Source organism: Xiphias gladius, chromosome 20 (assembly GCF_016859285.1).
Source record: "Xiphias gladius isolate SHS-SW01 ecotype Sanya breed wild chromosome 20, ASM1685928v1, whole genome shotgun sequence".
Lineage (NCBI taxonomy): Eukaryota > Metazoa > Chordata > Actinopteri > Istiophoriformes > Xiphiidae > Xiphias > Xiphias gladius.
The window spans coordinates 13,986,166-14,003,445 of NC_053419.1; the positions used below are offsets into that span (position 1 = coordinate 13,986,166).

At 41.3% G+C, this 17,280-nt stretch overlaps 1 protein-coding gene across 1 annotated transcript in view; it reads left to right on the forward strand.

Moving 5' to 3' along the window:
* Positions 1 to 17,234, forward strand: part of abl1 (c-abl oncogene 1, non-receptor tyrosine kinase) — a 35,768-nt gene extending 18,534 nt beyond the window's left edge. The window contains 10 exon segments of the mRNA XM_040156994.1: positions 5,183 to 5,347; positions 6,344 to 6,639; positions 10,613 to 10,885; positions 11,168 to 11,252; positions 11,487 to 11,664; positions 12,265 to 12,449; positions 12,576 to 12,728; positions 12,826 to 12,915; positions 13,090 to 13,218; positions 13,807 to 17,234. Coding sequence (XP_040012928.1) covers positions 5,183 to 5,347; positions 6,344 to 6,639; positions 10,613 to 10,885; positions 11,168 to 11,252; positions 11,487 to 11,664; positions 12,265 to 12,449; positions 12,576 to 12,728; positions 12,826 to 12,915; positions 13,090 to 13,218; positions 13,807 to 15,491 — 3,239 coding nt within the window. The 3' untranslated portion in view covers positions 15,492 to 17,234.
* Positions 17,235 to 17,280: the final 46 nt, after the last annotated feature.

The following is a 17,280-nucleotide window of genomic DNA, read 5'->3' on the forward strand; positions in this document are numbered from 1 at the left end:
AAAGAAGGATAAAAGATGAAGTACAAAGTAAAGTCTGAACAATGATTTCTGGACTGTGGAAACTGAAGAATGGGGAGGAGAAAGTGGAGAGTAAGCACAGGGGAGGGTGAGGGAGGCCAGACACACTGGCTAGCTGTGGAGGAAAGAAGTGGAAAAAGAGACGGAGAAGAGAATACAAGGAAATCTGACTCCTGGCTGTGTCCCACTTAACTCTTGTTTATGAGGAGAGGGGCTCTAATGTCAGTCTGCACTCTCTTTTTAAGTTCTCTGCCATGTTGTAGTACTTGGCTCGTGTGTACTGCTTCCATGATGATTATTAGAAGATAGTGTAGATACAGTTTTTTCACATTTCTTTGTAGTATGAGAACTTACTTTTCATTACTTCTAATTAGTCTGTTCTTGTCACAGATAACGTGGGTAATTGATTTGCCCGTGATGTGTGAAACACGAGGGAATTTGAAGAAATCCACGGCACATTGAGTATGTACATAATCAGCATAGCAATAGCATGGTAATGGAAGACCCTGTGACGTCTTATTTGTGTCAAACATTGTGCAACCAAATGATTTAACAGAGTTAATAGTCCTGGTACGCTTTCCAATGAAGTGGATGACAGTAATAAGGAGTCTCTAATTTTCAGACCATATGGCAGAAGGCACAGCAAATCTCATGCTGAGATGATGTTCCACCCTACATTTAACTTTTTGTACATCACCCAAACTGGAGGCCCTTATTTGTTGTATGCTCCAAGTAGTTAAATTTTAGGATAAAAGTCTATAAGCATAACAGCAGAGAAATGCTATTTGAATATTTTTTAACACCTTATTGTCATTCTATATGATGTTGAGTGCAAGTTTAGTTGCCTTGCTTTCACCCGCTGTTCCCTACTCTCCTCTATAGAGCTCTGGTCTGAACAGCTTCTCATTAACATAATATCTCTGTCTCTACAGTGGGTAGAACCATATCTCATGATCTGAATCAACTTGCCTTGTTCTCCACCACCTCCCACTCAGGTAATGACAGGTGATGCAGGAGAAATATGTAAGCTAGAGATTCACTCTAAACCCTTAGAAATATGTGGTTTGGGACAAGGGCAGATTTCATGGAAGTGGACCACACACCGTTATATAGATTCACGGTTTTGTTGTGCCAGGTAGTTAACTGCATTTGCCTTTCGTCCAAGGTGTAAATCAGCACATTTAAGATGGAATCCAAACTAGCAGGGCTCTCTTGGTCATGAGCACCAGGACCAAGTGAAACCAGACACGGTATTTTTTTTTTTTTCTTTTGAAGTAGTCTGATTTTTGAAGAAATTTCTCTCTTGCATCAGTGTTTGAGTTTGGGTGCAGTCCTAGCCATGAATTTTTTTTACAAGTTCCACACATACTTAATCAATATGAGTGTCATCTCAGTAATGCAGCCAGGACATGGTGTAATTTCTCCCACTGCATGACTCTGGAGAACTGCAGTCCGATAAAGGCTCTTTCTCATTCTTTCTGATTCTTTCTCACTTCCCTTCTGAGTTTCCTTTTTCATATGACTTTTCTCTTCTTCTCTCTCTGACTGTGTGTTTTTTGGCCCATGTGTCAGTGTGCTGTCACCATCTCACAAAGAGCTGTGGTATTTGTGGCCCGTAAAGTGGACATGTGTGGCATGGGCTGCTCAAATGTGCTCCCCACACACTTTATGACCAGGCCAAACTCTGGACATATGGTATGTCTAGCTTGCTCTCAGGTCTGGGTCTTGTTTATCAGTGTTCTTCTATATCTTGCTCAATCTCTTTTCTCAGCTTCAGCCCAAATCTGACAAAACATGGCTGTGTTTTTGATTTGAATCATGGTGTTATTTGTATTCTCTGTCTATCTCAAATATTCATTGGGAGCACACTACTCTTGTTTAACTTTGTTGAAACTGTGTTTACAATTTTGACAACATGTTTTCATGTTGGGAAAATTGGAATCTTCCTAAATTTAAAATGGAGCTTGGTAGTTATGAAGAAATGACTGGCCATGCTTGACAAGTTTTCATTCTACAGTCAAACAAGCATTAAATGACTGTATAACACTTAAAGAGACAGTTTAGATTTTCTTTTTTTTTTTACCAGTAGGTACAATGAGTTACTACCAGTATAAATTTCTATTGAACCATGGATTTTGCCATCACATGTTTAAGAAATCTGACCTGCTATTTCAAGATGCAAACAAGTCAAAGGTGAGTTTTTGTGAAACTGGCTAAATAAGGACAATCATATGATGAGACAAGATGAGACAAAGAGGAGACAGAACCTTGTCACACATCTTGAAAATGCCAGTGAACTGAGTGATTGTTGGCTAGTCTTTCAGATGTTAAACAGATATATTATAAAAATTATCTTGTTACATGACTACATTCTGAGGCGTAGATCTAGTACTTAATGAAAAGTGGTATGTTGTGCTTTAAGAAAGTTCTTTCCTAAAGGGCCTTTTGGTTTTTCTGTTTCTTAACCATGTGAATGTGGGACTACAGTCTCTTTATTTTTGCATGAGGCACATAGATACCTGTATCTCTGCCAGCTTAGGGAAATCCTGATTGTTGCAGGCAACAGGTCTGTTTTTTTTTTTTTTTTTTCAAGGATTGGAACTCAAATAAATATGAGATTCTGAGCTAAGGAGTATGCGCCAGACAAAATCAAATCTGACATGTTCACACAGTCAAAATGGCAGGTTTTTGACCTAAAAGAAGCACCACATTTGACTTTGATTTGTCTCACTGTGTTAAAGCTGGCGAGCCTAGCTTGGCAGAAGACACTGTGTGAGTCTTTCACCGGCCTCCAAAACAATGATGCCTGCCACTTGTCAACAATATCATGTGACTGGCTGTAGGCCACATATGTTCTGTTAGGTTCCTTGAGGTTATACTGGTTTTAGTATAGTATGGTTTGAACATTGAAACTCCTTCATCTGAGGTGGACACATTTAAAGCCTGGGGTTGTACTGAGGATATTGGTATTTGCATCTAGCTCTGTATTTGACAGTCAAATGAGAAGGTGCATGTGACTCTTCTGTACATGCTCAACCAGCTCTCTGCTCTGTTTCCGGCTGTGCCTTTATCAATTCATACACATTGTTCTTTTCTCCAACTCAAGTTTCTTGATGATTCTGGCCGCTTTTACATTTCGGACCAGACAGACCTTGGCACTTATTCTACAGGGAAAATATGTCTGTCAAAAATATCTAAATTTACAGATTTTCAGTTAACAGAGATTATATAATGCATAACTGTTCCATCTCGTTTGTGTGTAGGCAAGTGGGAATTATTTAAGGTTGGCCACAATTTTCCCGCCTGTGGTACCAATGGTGTGATATGATGGACTCATTCAAAAACTGTCATCGACAGCTGGTTTTAGGTTTTATCAGACTGTGACCTGTATTTCAGAAAGGTTGGCAAAAGTCTGCTTTTTTATGTTACTGAGCTATCCTGAGCAAAAGCTTAAAATCTCTGTTAACCCAATGAGCTGTGAAACTCAACATATCACTGGGACATTTTAGCTCCAAATATGCTTTCCATTCTTAGAAATAAATACCTTTGTGAAGGTTGAAACTCAAGGTTTATGACAGCAGGACAGTGCTGTGAGTGAAACCATTTCTTGCTGGAGTCTCCACTGTTACCAGAGACTTTCTGGAAATTTTAATTATGCGCACACACCTACAAAGATCACAGCCACTCAATGTTTATGTGGTGTCCCCAGTTAACAAAACTTTACTCTTTAATTGCCAATAGGTGTGATAATCAAATAAATTGTCAGCTGCTTCTTTTTATTTTATTTAGCTTTTAGGACACGCCATACACTTGCAGTGGTATTCTCCTATTGTGTATAGGAGAATGCTACTCTTTTGCCCTCTAAAGCTAATATTTTGTCCTGAGACCATTGTTCCCTGTTGAACAATTCAGTGATGTTGGGGAATAGCCTTTTTCCCCAGCCCAACCTATATTTCTGTTGTAGAATGTGTTATTTTGTTATATATATATATATATCACGGTGTGTGAAAAATTATGTCACAATTGTTACTACAAATTTTTTCTTATTTCACTTGTCATTTTTGCAAGGAGGAAAATATTCATTTTTGGATTATGTTTTTCTTTAGCTTTTTGTGTAGTTTACATTTGTTGATGGGAATCTTTTCTAGATTATTTAAGAAACATATTTACAAGTCAGTATTTATTGTCCACTGTTACCAAATCCCCACAATCCACAGGTCACAGGATGTCTCTTTCAGTTGTTTTTTTGTCTGGCGGTTTTAGCAACATTTTAAACTGGGCATGTGGCCTAATTTCCTAAAACTGTTTATACCTATATGTACTGTATTTTAGACAAAAGGCATTGGAAAGGAATGTAACAGCCAAATGCTGTTTCAGATTTAAGTGTTTAAATATGAATTGCTATGCCTGGCCATTAACACTCAAGGCTGTTACATCTTAGTAGCTAGCCCCCAATTTTTCCAGTCATACTATAATTGTTTAAATTTCATCACTTTTTTGAGACCTTGGTTATGTTTGCCATTGTTATTGACTATTTTGCCAGTGCCAATGGGAAATCCTCCTCCTAAAAACTGTCTTCATCTTTTCTCCTCATTCTTTCCATTGCTCACATTTTATGATTTAGCTGTCGGTTTTGCTGATGCGTATATATAATTAACACAACTACCAGTTAAGGCACTCTGAACTTATTACCCGTGAGTGCAAGCACATCCATTTTACAGTTACAGTGTAAAATAATGCTGAGGCACATTCTCATGGTCTGATGTGTGGCAGTTGTCTAGGTTTTTAAGAAAATGAAAACTAAGCAGGGATAATCCAGGAAATAACAAATTGTAGAGACAGCAGGGACACGGCAGGTCACATGATCAGGTTTATTACTCTAATCCCACAGTTGATGGACTGCTTGTTGGAGCTAGGCACAGTTGAAGGGGATGCAGAAGAACTTAAATTACACATGCAGAGGATGAGAGTTGAAATTGTTGCTGAATCATTCAACATATGTGAAGCTGTATGGGAAAACTGCTTCACAGTGTTGCTGCATACCATACACACGCCTACTGATCTCCCTCAGTCTCTCTTCAGAAATGAATTTTTTGATGTTTTCCCTCATATTCTAGTCACTTGCATGTGGTCTAATTTTCTCATTCTCTTTTTTTTTTTTCAGAAGCTCTTCAAAGACCAGACTTTGAGGGTCAGGGTCTGACAGAAGCGGCCCGTTGGAACTCCAAAGAAAACCTGTTGGCTGGACCCAGCGAGAATGACCCCAACCTGTTTGTGGCACTCTACGATTTCGTGGCCAGTGGTGATAACACACTCAGCATTACCAAAGGTGAGGAAAAGAGGAAAATAATGCCATTCAGTCTCATACATTTATATAGAGTAGTTCTTGGGTTCAACAAGGAATTTTTCAGACGATTTTCCATTAGGGTTTAAGGGTATTGTTGAATCAATATGACAGTTCTCCCAATTAATTTTAAAATTTCTGACAACTGCCACTATTGGTGGGTGGTGAAAATGACATGCAAAGGGATATGCACTTCTAGAGAAAGTTTAACACATTTCAGACTCAATAAGGTCATGGAATCTCCTTAGTTGCTTCCCATCCAGTCTCTTTCCCTCTTTGTTTTCGTCCCTGTCTGACTCTCACTTCCTGACGATGGTCTCACCCATGGGTTTTTTTTCTCCCACTGAACCGACTGCACAAACAATACCACAGATGGATCACACGGACAAACAGAGGAAGGAAGGAGAGAACATATGCAACGGAATAAACAAGAATATGTCCTGTACAACATTAATTTTCAGTTCAGTCTAAGATGGTCCATTGCACATTTCATTTGACTTTGGGTCTATATTTTCAAATAACATGGATTACAGGACTACTTGAATTTGAAGTTTGACCAACAGAATTGGTTCCTTTTATGATTAAGACATATAGTTTAAAGCTATTTTTGTTGTATCCAGTCTAAACCAAAGGAAAGAAATCAATTTCCTGAGTTTAGGTCACCAAATGACCAGTGGAAAAGAAAAGCCCCTGAGTTCCTGATCTAAGGAAAGATGACATTAGATACAGTGGATTCCTGCATGTCTGACTCAAAACATGCTGAGTTCAGCTCTTGTACAGTGTCCATGTTGTGTTAGCCTGTTACTCAATGCAAAGAATATGGAAGCTTTATAACAGTCCCAGCTGTGGAAATATTCTTTTCAAAATCACAGGAATGTGCTGTAACCATTAAAAATAATATTAAAGTATGGGTATGCAGCCAACCAGGTACCACAATTAGCCTGGATATTTTTTTTCATTTTGATCCCACATGTTGAACAGGAGAGAAGCTGCGTGTGCTGGGTTACAACCACAACGGGGAGTGGTGCGAGGCACAGACCAAGAATGGCCAGGGTTGGGTGCCGTCTAACTACATCACACCAGTCAACAGCCTGGAGAAGCACAGCTGGTACCATGGACCTGTGTCACGCAACGCTGCAGAGTACCTGCTTAGCTCGGGCATCAACGGAAGCTTTCTGGTCCGCGAGAGTGAAAGCAGCCCTGGCCAAAGGTCCATTTCTCTTCGGTACGAGGGGAGAGTTTACCATTACAGGATTAACACTGCGTCTGACGGCAAGGTAGGCTTCAGTGGAAACAGAGACACATATTGTATATGCACAGCAAGAATGATTTCCATGAGATGATTTCTTTCTAAGTAACCCCAACACACACTCACATATGTCTTAAAAGTTTATCCAGGTTTTACCAGGGTTTCTTCAGTATTCATCAAATCAAATTTAAGATTCTTAAAGACATTTTTAATACCACATAGAAAGCAATTTTATATGGTTTTCATGGTCATGCCAGTGAGAGAATGGCAGAAAATCTGTAAGGACACTAAGGCCTACAATGATTTTCATACATCAATTTATTTGGCATTAATATCACATTTTTGTCAGTATAGTCCTGGCACCCCTTGAATATCAAGTACATACTACAGAATATCTTTAGAAATAAATGAAAATGAACCAATTTTGTATAACCAGAATATTTTAATAAAATGTCCAAGGTTACTGAACAAAAGAAAAAAATGTAAAAACTTGCATAATAGTGAAATAATACAAACACAAAATGTACCCCGGACACAGTTACAGGTACCCTTCACCAATATTTGGTTGCAGAACCTTTGGCAACAATGACAGCCTCTAGACTTTTCTTGTAGCCTTCTAGAAGCTTCTTGCACCTGATTGCTGGTAGTTTCTGCCACTCTTCCATTGCTATGCGTTCAAGCTCTATTAAGTTTGTGGGGGTCCTTTTTGCAATGGCAGCTCTCTCCAAAAGTTTTCAATGGGATTTAGGTCAGGACTCATTCCTTCCCAGTTTAAAACAGTCCATCTTTTCCTTTTCAACCCATCTTTTGTGCTGCTGGATGTGTGCTTTGGTTCTTTGTCCTGCTGAAAGACCCAAGACCTTCGCCTCAAACCTAGTTTTCTGACACTAGGTAACACATTTCACTCTAAAATGCCTTGGTAATCTTCTGATTTCATCATTCCTTTGATACTTTGAGTGCCTCCAGTACCAGAGGCAGCAAAGCAGCCCCACAGCATGATAGAACCTCCACTGTGTTTTACTGTAGGTGTGGTGTTCTTTTCCTTATGGGCTTCATTTCGTCGCCTATAAACAAACTGATGCACTGCATTCCCAAAGAGCTCTACTTTGGTTTCAACTGTTCATAGAAAATTGTCCAAAGACTGTGGCTTGTCTCTGAAAGTTTTTGCAAACATTAGTCCTACCTTTTTGTGCCATTCTTTCAATAGTGGTGTCCTCTCTGGCCAGTGAATCCCCACTTGTTTTAGTGTGTGGTGTATGGTACGGGCTGAAACCAACACTCCACATTGCTCTAGGTCATCCTGAAGCTCTTTAGATGTCTTGCGTGGTGTTTTTCCACAATCCGCGGAAGCGGATAGCGTCTTAACAGTTTTATGACTGTGAAACTTCTTGATAACATTACAAATTCTAATACAGTGATTTCAAGATCTTCGGCGAATTATGTCTTTTGATAATAGCATTTCTGATGTTCTCATTCAGCTTTCTTGTCTTTGCCTTTGTGAAAAAGAGATTGGAAACAATCAGCCCCTTTTTTATGCAGTAAAACCATCATGCACTGGTTAATTCAGGTCATGTGAACACTGAACATTAAGCACAGGTGAGTATTGTTGTTTTTCATTTTGTTTGAGGAACTAATTTAAATTCACCAATATTTGTGGCCAGTGTACATTTTATGTCTGTATTTTTTATTTCACTATATGAAAACTTTTTTTTTTGTCAATAACTTTGGACATTTTATTAAAATATTCTGATTATACAAAATTAACTTATGAGCATTTATTTCTGAAGATATTCTAAATTCTGTACATTGACCAGGACTGTACTTCCCAGCAGTATATAACAATAAATCCTGGTAATATAATTAATCGATTCATATGACCTGGACACAGATAAGTTTCAGAAAATTGACGAATGGATTAACCAATTTAAAAAAAAAAATTAAGTAATATAATTTCATTTAAGTTTTTGCTGAAATTGACACTTGCCAATCATGGGCAAGAAGCTACTATAACTAGCAGTCTCCTGCATGCACAATGTACTGTTGCACCAGTTTCATTTGTAGTTTATAAATGTGTAACATCTACCTGCAACCAGATTTTTAAAAAAAAAGCTATAACTGATGTTACTACCTCAGTAAGAAATAAAATGCAATACTTTTGTAAACAAAATTAAGTAGTAATAAAATAAAAGGCCTTTTTTTTTTGAGGGAACTGAATTCAGTGCTTTTTAAGACTTTTCAAGACTTGCAGATACCGTGTTTTACATAAGTTGTGGTCTTAATGAATGTAATCGCTAAACTTCATTGTTACATGTGTTTTTTTGGTTTATTGCTTGTTTCATGAAGGCAGGACATCGCTTACAGCACATGGCTAAATCTTCCACAATTTTAAGATATTATGTATCTGCTGTAGTTGATTGATTTACAGTTGTCAGGTACTGTAATCAAAGGTGTTACTTTTCAGTTGGTGCAACACTTTGAGAATAGCGAGAAATAAGTATATCCCACACTCAAAAAATGACACAGATACCTGCAAGAACAGATCAGTGCAGTGTTGTATTCTCTTCTAAACCTGGCTATGGCAAGGGTTTCCATTGTTGATAGATTTTCAACACAAAGCCAGAACTTGAAATTATAATTTTATAATTTTATTGTCATTAAAAATGTTGCATAATGGCGTGAAGAGGTTGGGGTTGGGTGAAGAAGGGAGGGTATCTGGCGCAATGTTAAAGTAAGAGCTTTTAAATAGGGTGCAGGGTAGCACATCCTGATAGTCATGATAGATCAGTGTAGACCATATTTCACTGTATGTACAACGGAATTTCTTGGTTTGGGATTCCCCCAAATTGCAATGTCAGTCAAGAAGCCGCTGCCATTTTGGCTCGGTCACCATGCTGTCTGTGATGCAGCGAGGTGAGCTAGCTCGAGGAACGCTAGCTATGACAAGAATGTCTCTAACCACCACTGTGCTGCTCATAATGGCCAGCAGACCGAGGCCGGCCAGACACTGACGCCCATGCTAAGACATGCATTAGCACAGACAGTTGCAGCCAAGTATGCACGCAGACACACACGCGCACGCGAAATAAATGGACAAACGCAGATAGAGGCGGCAGCACACACACACTTGGTTCCCCATCTCATGTTGTTTTCCATTCTCCCACTGAGCTACAACTCAAGAGTCTGGTATGATAGACTTCTCCAATAATTTGACATTACCTCAGCACTCCCCCAAGTTGCAGCTTTGTTTCACACTGACTCTGTGATTAACACTGCTCTAAATAACTAAGGTTTGTTTGTAAGAAAAACTGACTTTTTTCTCTTAGTAAGTTGTCATGGTTAAAGGCCATAGAGCAGCCAACTGACCATTAAATCCTCTTTAGATCTCAAAGATCTTTTCACTACAGTCAAGGTTGTTCTTTTTTTCATTTTTTCCTCCACATGCCTCTAGCTTGTACAAAGAAACTGTTCACAAGTAAAGCAATGCAAAGTGCAATTGTAGAGCAAATCATTTTAAGGCCTATTTAAGACATGGACAATGAAAAAGACTGTCTATTGAACCTTCCCCTCCACCAGCTTCTTTACAAATGCCTTGTGAGTTATTTTAGTTGCCTGTGACCTTTAATAGATTATTTCATGGTGTCCTATTGACACTTTTGTAGTTATTGCTGGATCTTATACAATTCCCTGATACAATGTGTTGTTTCCACACATATGTGTGAGCACTACCATTTTAATGCATATGAACACAAGTAGATATAATGTAATGAAAAGTTATTGTAAACTTGTATGTCTTTCTTTGGAAGATAAGACATACAGACATTAGTTGAGTTGACATCATTTATCTTGTATTAACGTAAAAATTAAATTACAAAACTAAGTCATATTTTGATTGGACTCAGAAATTAGTGTTATCACAGTTGATTATAAATTCTGTCCATATCCTAAGCTGAACTTACCTCTCATGTACATCTACTCAAACATAGAATCTCTTTTCCCACCAGCTGTACGTCTCGTCAGAAAGCCGTTTCAACACACTGGCGGAACTGGTGCACCACCACTCCACGGTGGCCGACGGCCTCATCACCACGCTGCACTACCCGGCGCCGAAGCGCAACAAGCCCACCATCTATGGAGTTTCTCCCAACTACGATAAGTGGGAGATGGAGCGCACTGACATTACCATGAAGCACAAGTTGGGAGGGGGCCAGTACGGGGAGGTATACGAGGGTGTTTGGAAGAAGTACAACCTCACTGTGGCAGTCAAGACACTAAAGGTAAGAAGACCAGTCAAAAAGGAGTTGTCTTTACAAGAAAGGATCAGGTTTTTTTTTGTCTATGCCTACGGCTCTTAATCTCATACAGTATATTTGACCTTATGAGGAAAGGTTGATGCGCAGTAAGTTTTTTTTACACCTACTGTTGACACATATTAACACCGTGTCAGGTATAAATCTTTTTAATTTGGCTGAATAATGCTACCATCTGGTGCTGTATGCATGTAACTGCAACCAGACTATGGATCTGCTCACTTTTTTTTTGCCAACAACTCTGTCCAGGAGGATACGATGAAGGTGGAGGAGTTTCTCAAGGAGGCCGCTGTTATGAAAGAGATCAAACACCCCAACCTGGTACAGCTGTTAGGTGTGTAAACTTTTTTTTAAATAAAGCCTTTGCTTTGTGTGTGTGTGAGATGTACTTATGTTGGCATGTAAAAAAAATATATACATATAATCCAGTTCAACTGTATATTTTCATTGTGTTTTCTTTATAACCGCTGTAAACAGATTTGCAGATGAAAGGCCAAACTGTACAAACATAAAGAAAATGTTTTGTGAATAATAATGCCTTTCTTTTGCAACCCTCCTTCCTTGGCAGGTGTGTGCACACGGGAGCCACCGTTCTACATCATCACAGAGTTCATGACCCACGGTAACCTACTAGACTACCTGAGAGAGTGCAACAGAGAGGAGGTCAATGCCGTGGTGCTGCTTCACATGGCCACACAGATCTCGTCTGCCATGGAGTACCTGGAGAAAAAAAACTTTATACACAGGTGGGTGTAAAGATCTTACAATTCCTTTTTGGACAAAACGTGAGTTCTCATCCTCAGTATCGAAGGTTGTCAGAAACCTGACTACGGATCTTCACTGAGACCTCAGAGCTGTGTGAATACCAGAGAAAGCACATTCCTCTCAGCAGCTCTCCTCTCACTCTTCCATCTGATCTCATGGGACAACAGACTTGCATCACAGAGAAGTTGATGTTGTAACATTGCTAGTTTGTTCTGGCACATTTAACAAGGTACTTTAGAAGAAACGAGTTGACTTATGTCTTTCATATTTGCCAAACTAAATTTTAATTTTTAAACCCGACAAGACTCAGCTTGTGACTCTGCTCCGCATAAAACATCTGTGGAAATCCAATTCTACAGTGAATTTTGTAACGTGAAACACTACTGATATTTTTTCCTTACCTTCTCATCATCTTTGTTTTTGTTTTCTTTTTTTTTTCTTACCAATGGATCTTTGTTCAAATCAGCTCATCAACTAACTTTTTGGACTATTTTACAGTACATTTTTGATTGTAGACAGTCAGTATTCCACTTTTGCCTCCTTTTCATCTCCCATTCTCCTCTCTGTAATCTCTCCTGCAGGGACTTAGCTGCCCGTAACTGTCTGGTTGGGGAGAACCACCTGGTGAAGGTTGCAGACTTTGGTCTGAGCAGGTTAATGACAGGAGACACTTACACAGCTCACGCCGGAGCCAAATTCCCAATCAAGTGGACTGCTCCAGAGAGTCTGGCCTACAACAAGTTCTCTATTAAGTCTGACGTCTGGGGTAAGTTTGATCTCGTTTAAGCAGCGCTAAAATTATATAATATTGCACATACTGTATTCCTACCATGACTTTATATTCCAGCCATTTATTTCTAGGCATCTTTCTGTTTTGTGCCTACATCTCCAGCATTCGGTGTGCTGCTGTGGGAGATCGCCACCTATGGCATGTCTCCTTACCCTGGCATTGACCTGTCCCAGGTCTATGAGCTGCTGGAGAAAGACTATCGTATGGACCGACCAGAGGGCTGCCCCGAGAAGGTCTATGAGCTCATGAGGGCGTGTAAGTAGCAAAACGCTTCTATCCAGAATATGAGTAGAGATGCTGTGTCTGTTGGAAGGACTGTTTTGATTTTCTTATTTTTTTGTTTTCCTGTCAGGTTGGAGGTGGCTCCCTTCAGAACGTCCCTCTTTTGCTGAAACACACCAAGCCTTTGAAACCATGTTCCAGGAGTCCAGCATCTCTGATGGTCAGGGCTGTTTCTTTTCTGTCGAAAGCATCTTTTCGTGTGGGCAATATTTTGTGATAGCCACAGATACCTTCCATCAAGGAACACAACACTTGTTCTCCAGTGACAGTTGTTAATATGTGGAATTGCCATGTTTGGTTAACTGCTGGATGTTGGCTGTATGTGTATTTTTAGAGGTGGAAAAGGAGCTGGGCAAAAAAGGGAAGAAGGCGACAGTAGGCTCCATCCAACAGGCTCCAGAGCTGCCCACCAAGACCAGAACTCTCCGCAAAAACATGGACAACCGGGATGGAGATAGTCCAGGTGAGACACACTCACAGCCACTGCGCCTCCTGCCCTTGTTGCTACAACTTGTTGTAGAATAGTCCATCACGGTTGTTATTGTACTTAAAGGAAGATGTGAAATGAATACTGTATGCAGTGGGGATTGTTGTTAGTCACATTCAAATAAAAATACTTGATGAAATGTACTGAGAAGACTTTAAACTTTTTACTTTGTATTATAAAAGGTAAAAAGTAAAATGAAATGCTTTTCAGTTTGTTGAGATACTGCCTTGCTAAAGTTACCTTCTTAATGCTGTCTTATCACGTACTTCCTTTTAATTTCCCTTTGAGTCGAGAGCTTTTAAAACCCTGTAAGATCAAGTGAGGTTTGAGACGTTTGGCTGTAACCACAGAACAAGCTAGGGCTGGTGGAGTTTACTCCCTCAGGTTTCTTTGGCTCTGGGAACACCTGCCAGCCAGCTCAGTCTCCTTTTTAAAAATTCACTCGCCTATCTTGAACAGTATTTTCCATTGTTTTGTTTTACCTTTCAGTCTGTCATGGCATTTAAAGTATTTTATTTTTCTTTATCACTGATGGTTCCCTGGTTGTTTTGTGCTCTTTCTCAGACCCGGTGGAGCCAGAGGCAGCTGTGTCGTCACCCATGCTTCCCCGGAAAGAGCGCCCCCTCATGGACAGCAACCTGAATGAGGATGACCGCTTGCTACCCAAAGACAAGGATAAGACACGTGGCAGTGGCTTTCTCAGCCTCATCAAGAAAAAGAAAAAGAATGCCCCAGCTCCGCCCAAACGCAGCTCCTCTTTCAGAGAGATGGATGTCCATCCTGACAGGAGGGGCATGACTCTGGATCCTCGAGACAGTGATAGCTTCAACAATGGTGCATCATTGGCCATTAATGACACCACACATGGCCTCGATTCCTCCAGGTTCCTGGGTACTAACAATAACGGGGCAGGGGGCATCACCAATGGGGCTCCTACCTACCCAGGACCGTTATTCCCCAGGAAGAAGGGAGCTCCTGCAGTGCCTGGCCCAGGAGGCAAGGCGGCTACCACACCACCCAGTGAGGAGGAATCCATGTCTAACTCGAAGCGTTTTCTCTGGTCCTCCAGCATGCCCACTGGCTCAGATGGCAATGAATGGAAGTCTGTCACACTGCCACGAGACTTGGGCCAGCGCCACTTTGACTCAGGTACCTTGGGGGGTAAGCCAGCTCTGCCACGCAAGAGAACCAGTGAGCAGAAAGGGGAGAGCGCCCCTCGGATGGGCACCCTGACACCCCCGCCACGTCTAAACACCTCAACAGATGTTTCCTCTGCCTTCTTAGGCAAAGACACTGATCCCAGCCCTGGTTCCAGTCCCCAGGCTTTAACACCTAAGGCGGTCAGGAGACCAGGTGCGCCGGGGCTGGAGAACTCCAAAACCAGCGCTCTCCACGCTGAGCTTCTCAAGCCCAATGTGTTCCCTGCTTTGGGGGCAGCTGGAGAAGAGTGCAGGGCTCGCAGACACAAGCACCCTGTGGACTCCTCATCTGTCAGGGAAAGAGGAAAGTTACAGAAACCCAAGCCAGCCCCACCTCCACCACCCACCAATGCTAAAACGGGCAAGATCTCCCGCAGCCCCACTCAAGAACTCCCCTCCCCCTCCTCCACCTCAGACTTCAAAGCTAAGGGCCTCCCCTCTGTCTCAGAGCCCCACCACACAACCACTGCCAGTGACCAAGCCCGCTCACCACTCAGTGAGGGCTCCAAGAAGCTGCCCCTGGGCTCCACATCCAAACCTCAACCGATGAAGACCTCCACCTCCTCCAATTCAGTAACCACCTCCCTCTCCAGCCAGAGCCTAGGAGGCTTCTCTTCCTCCCTCACCTCCCCCGTTGATCAGAGCTCACCCACTGCTTTCATCCCCTTAGTGAACACTCGACGCTCCCTCCGCAAAACCGCACCCCGCCAGGCCTCCGAGCGCACCCCCAACTCAGCTGTGACACGCGAGATGGTGCTGGAGGGCACCGAGCTGCTCCGCGCAGCCATTTGCCGTAACTCGGAGCAGACGGGTAGCCACAGCGCTGTGCTGGAGGCCGGCAAGAACCTGTCAAAATACTGCATGAGCTACGTCGACTCCATCCAGCAGATGAGGAACAAGTTTGCCTTCCGTGAGGCCATCAACAAGCTTGAGAGCAGCCTGCGTGAGCTGCAAATCTGCCCCACTGCCACAGGGGGCGCCAACGCACAGCAGGACTTCAGCAAGCTCCTGTCCTCTGTCAAAGAAATAAGTGACATTGTTCAGAGGTAGCGCCCTAAACGCTTATAATAGCAAGACATGAAACTGATACTGTATCTTACACTACCCCTTTTTTTCTGAGCATGAGCTTGAACTGCGGTTCATACCGAGCTCATGTTGGAGAGCTGAGGGTAAAGCCTGCTGGAGAGCGGCAGCAGAGTGTAGCTACACACTACAGTACACTCTGAAACACTTAAGCCTGTGGTTATTGTGGATTGAATCAAAGGAATCTGTCCGTAGATGTGGTCAGACAGAGTTTGCAATATTGAAAAACCTTAACTATGAATGAACATTGTCTTTTGGCCTTATTGAGAGGCTAGGGGCCAATTATTGATGAACATGACTTTTCACCAATCATTTTTGAAATGATCATGTCTTATGTATTCTAGTTGCTTTTTCCCCTTTATCGATGACACTAGTAGAAAAAAGGCCTGTGATATGTGTTTCCATCACTGTTTGTGTGTTTGATTTTTTTCATTGATGCCGATGACAATGAGTAAAAACAAAACACTTAACCTCATCTTGTTCTAGGATGCCTTCTAACACTTAAACGACTGATCTCATAGTTTACATTTTCACCCTTAAGAATTAGGGAGTTTCTGGAATCACAGTGTTTATAGCCTGATGCCTCTGTCCAACGCGTCCCAACATTTTCCATTGCTATGTACCGTGTCATCAGTGATTGGTTGTGTGCTGAGTGATGAAAACATGTCAGGGTTTGTTCTGTATGAATGTTTTTTGCAGTATTTGCAACCATGTGCCATAAAATAATAATGGGAGCAAGCAAATAAGGGAGAATGAGCCACTGGCCTTCCTGTTTCTGCTTCACTGCACACTTCGGTAACAAATAGTGCCTTAAACACTATTGGCAGAGTTGTTTAAGACTTCTCACTTAACAAGTGCAGAAATGTGGCTTTGCCTGAATTGTGCCAAGTTGCCAAGAATAACTGTGTTGATTTGTTTATTGGATTTAAATGTTTGCCATACCAAAAATCTTTGTCTCCAGTCTGTACTGGAGAGGGACCAGGGTGATCTGCAACTCAGTGGATCTGACTGTTGTTTTATGTTGTTCTTAGACTGGACCTTTTTTTTTTTTAAATAAAAGATGAATTCAACTTTTTCTATATGCTAGTCACAAAAGCCATCAGTAGCAGCTTGGCCTTGGGATCATGGACTGAAACAGTGTTTCTCTGACCACTGAAGAGCCTCTTTGCCTGAGAGAATTAGTTTTGATGGAGAGTTTGTCACATGGTCTAAATGCTGTTTCAGAGGCCTTTCCACCCCAGCAAAAGTATATATCCTGGGGGAAACACTGGACTGAAATGTTTATGGATCTGTCACTTGCTGTCTTACAAAATAATGTACAAGTGAGAAGCTGACCATTATAGACTAAAAGAACCAATGAAATTCCACTGTAACATCATACCTTTATTCTTGTCTGCATCTCTTGGACATTTTCAGTATTTGTGCTGTAATCGTCTCACCCCGTGTGCCCTGTCTGACTGCGATGCCTGAGGACACAAGTCAACCACAAGCTGCCTTGACTTGAACATGGTACTGTCGGTGTTGGCTTTTTTCTTTTAAGTTCCTCCCCTTTACCAACCATACCACTACTCTTTGTGACTAACACTCCTCACCAATTTTGTAAACAAACTTTGCTTTCCTTTGTAAATACGTTTTCTTTTTCCTGTTTGTTTCTCCCTCTAGCCTTGGTGCAATTTTTGTTGCAATAAAATACAAAGCAGTTGTGCTACTTGAAATACATTACTGAGTCTGGTGCTTTTTGTACACGTGATCCTAT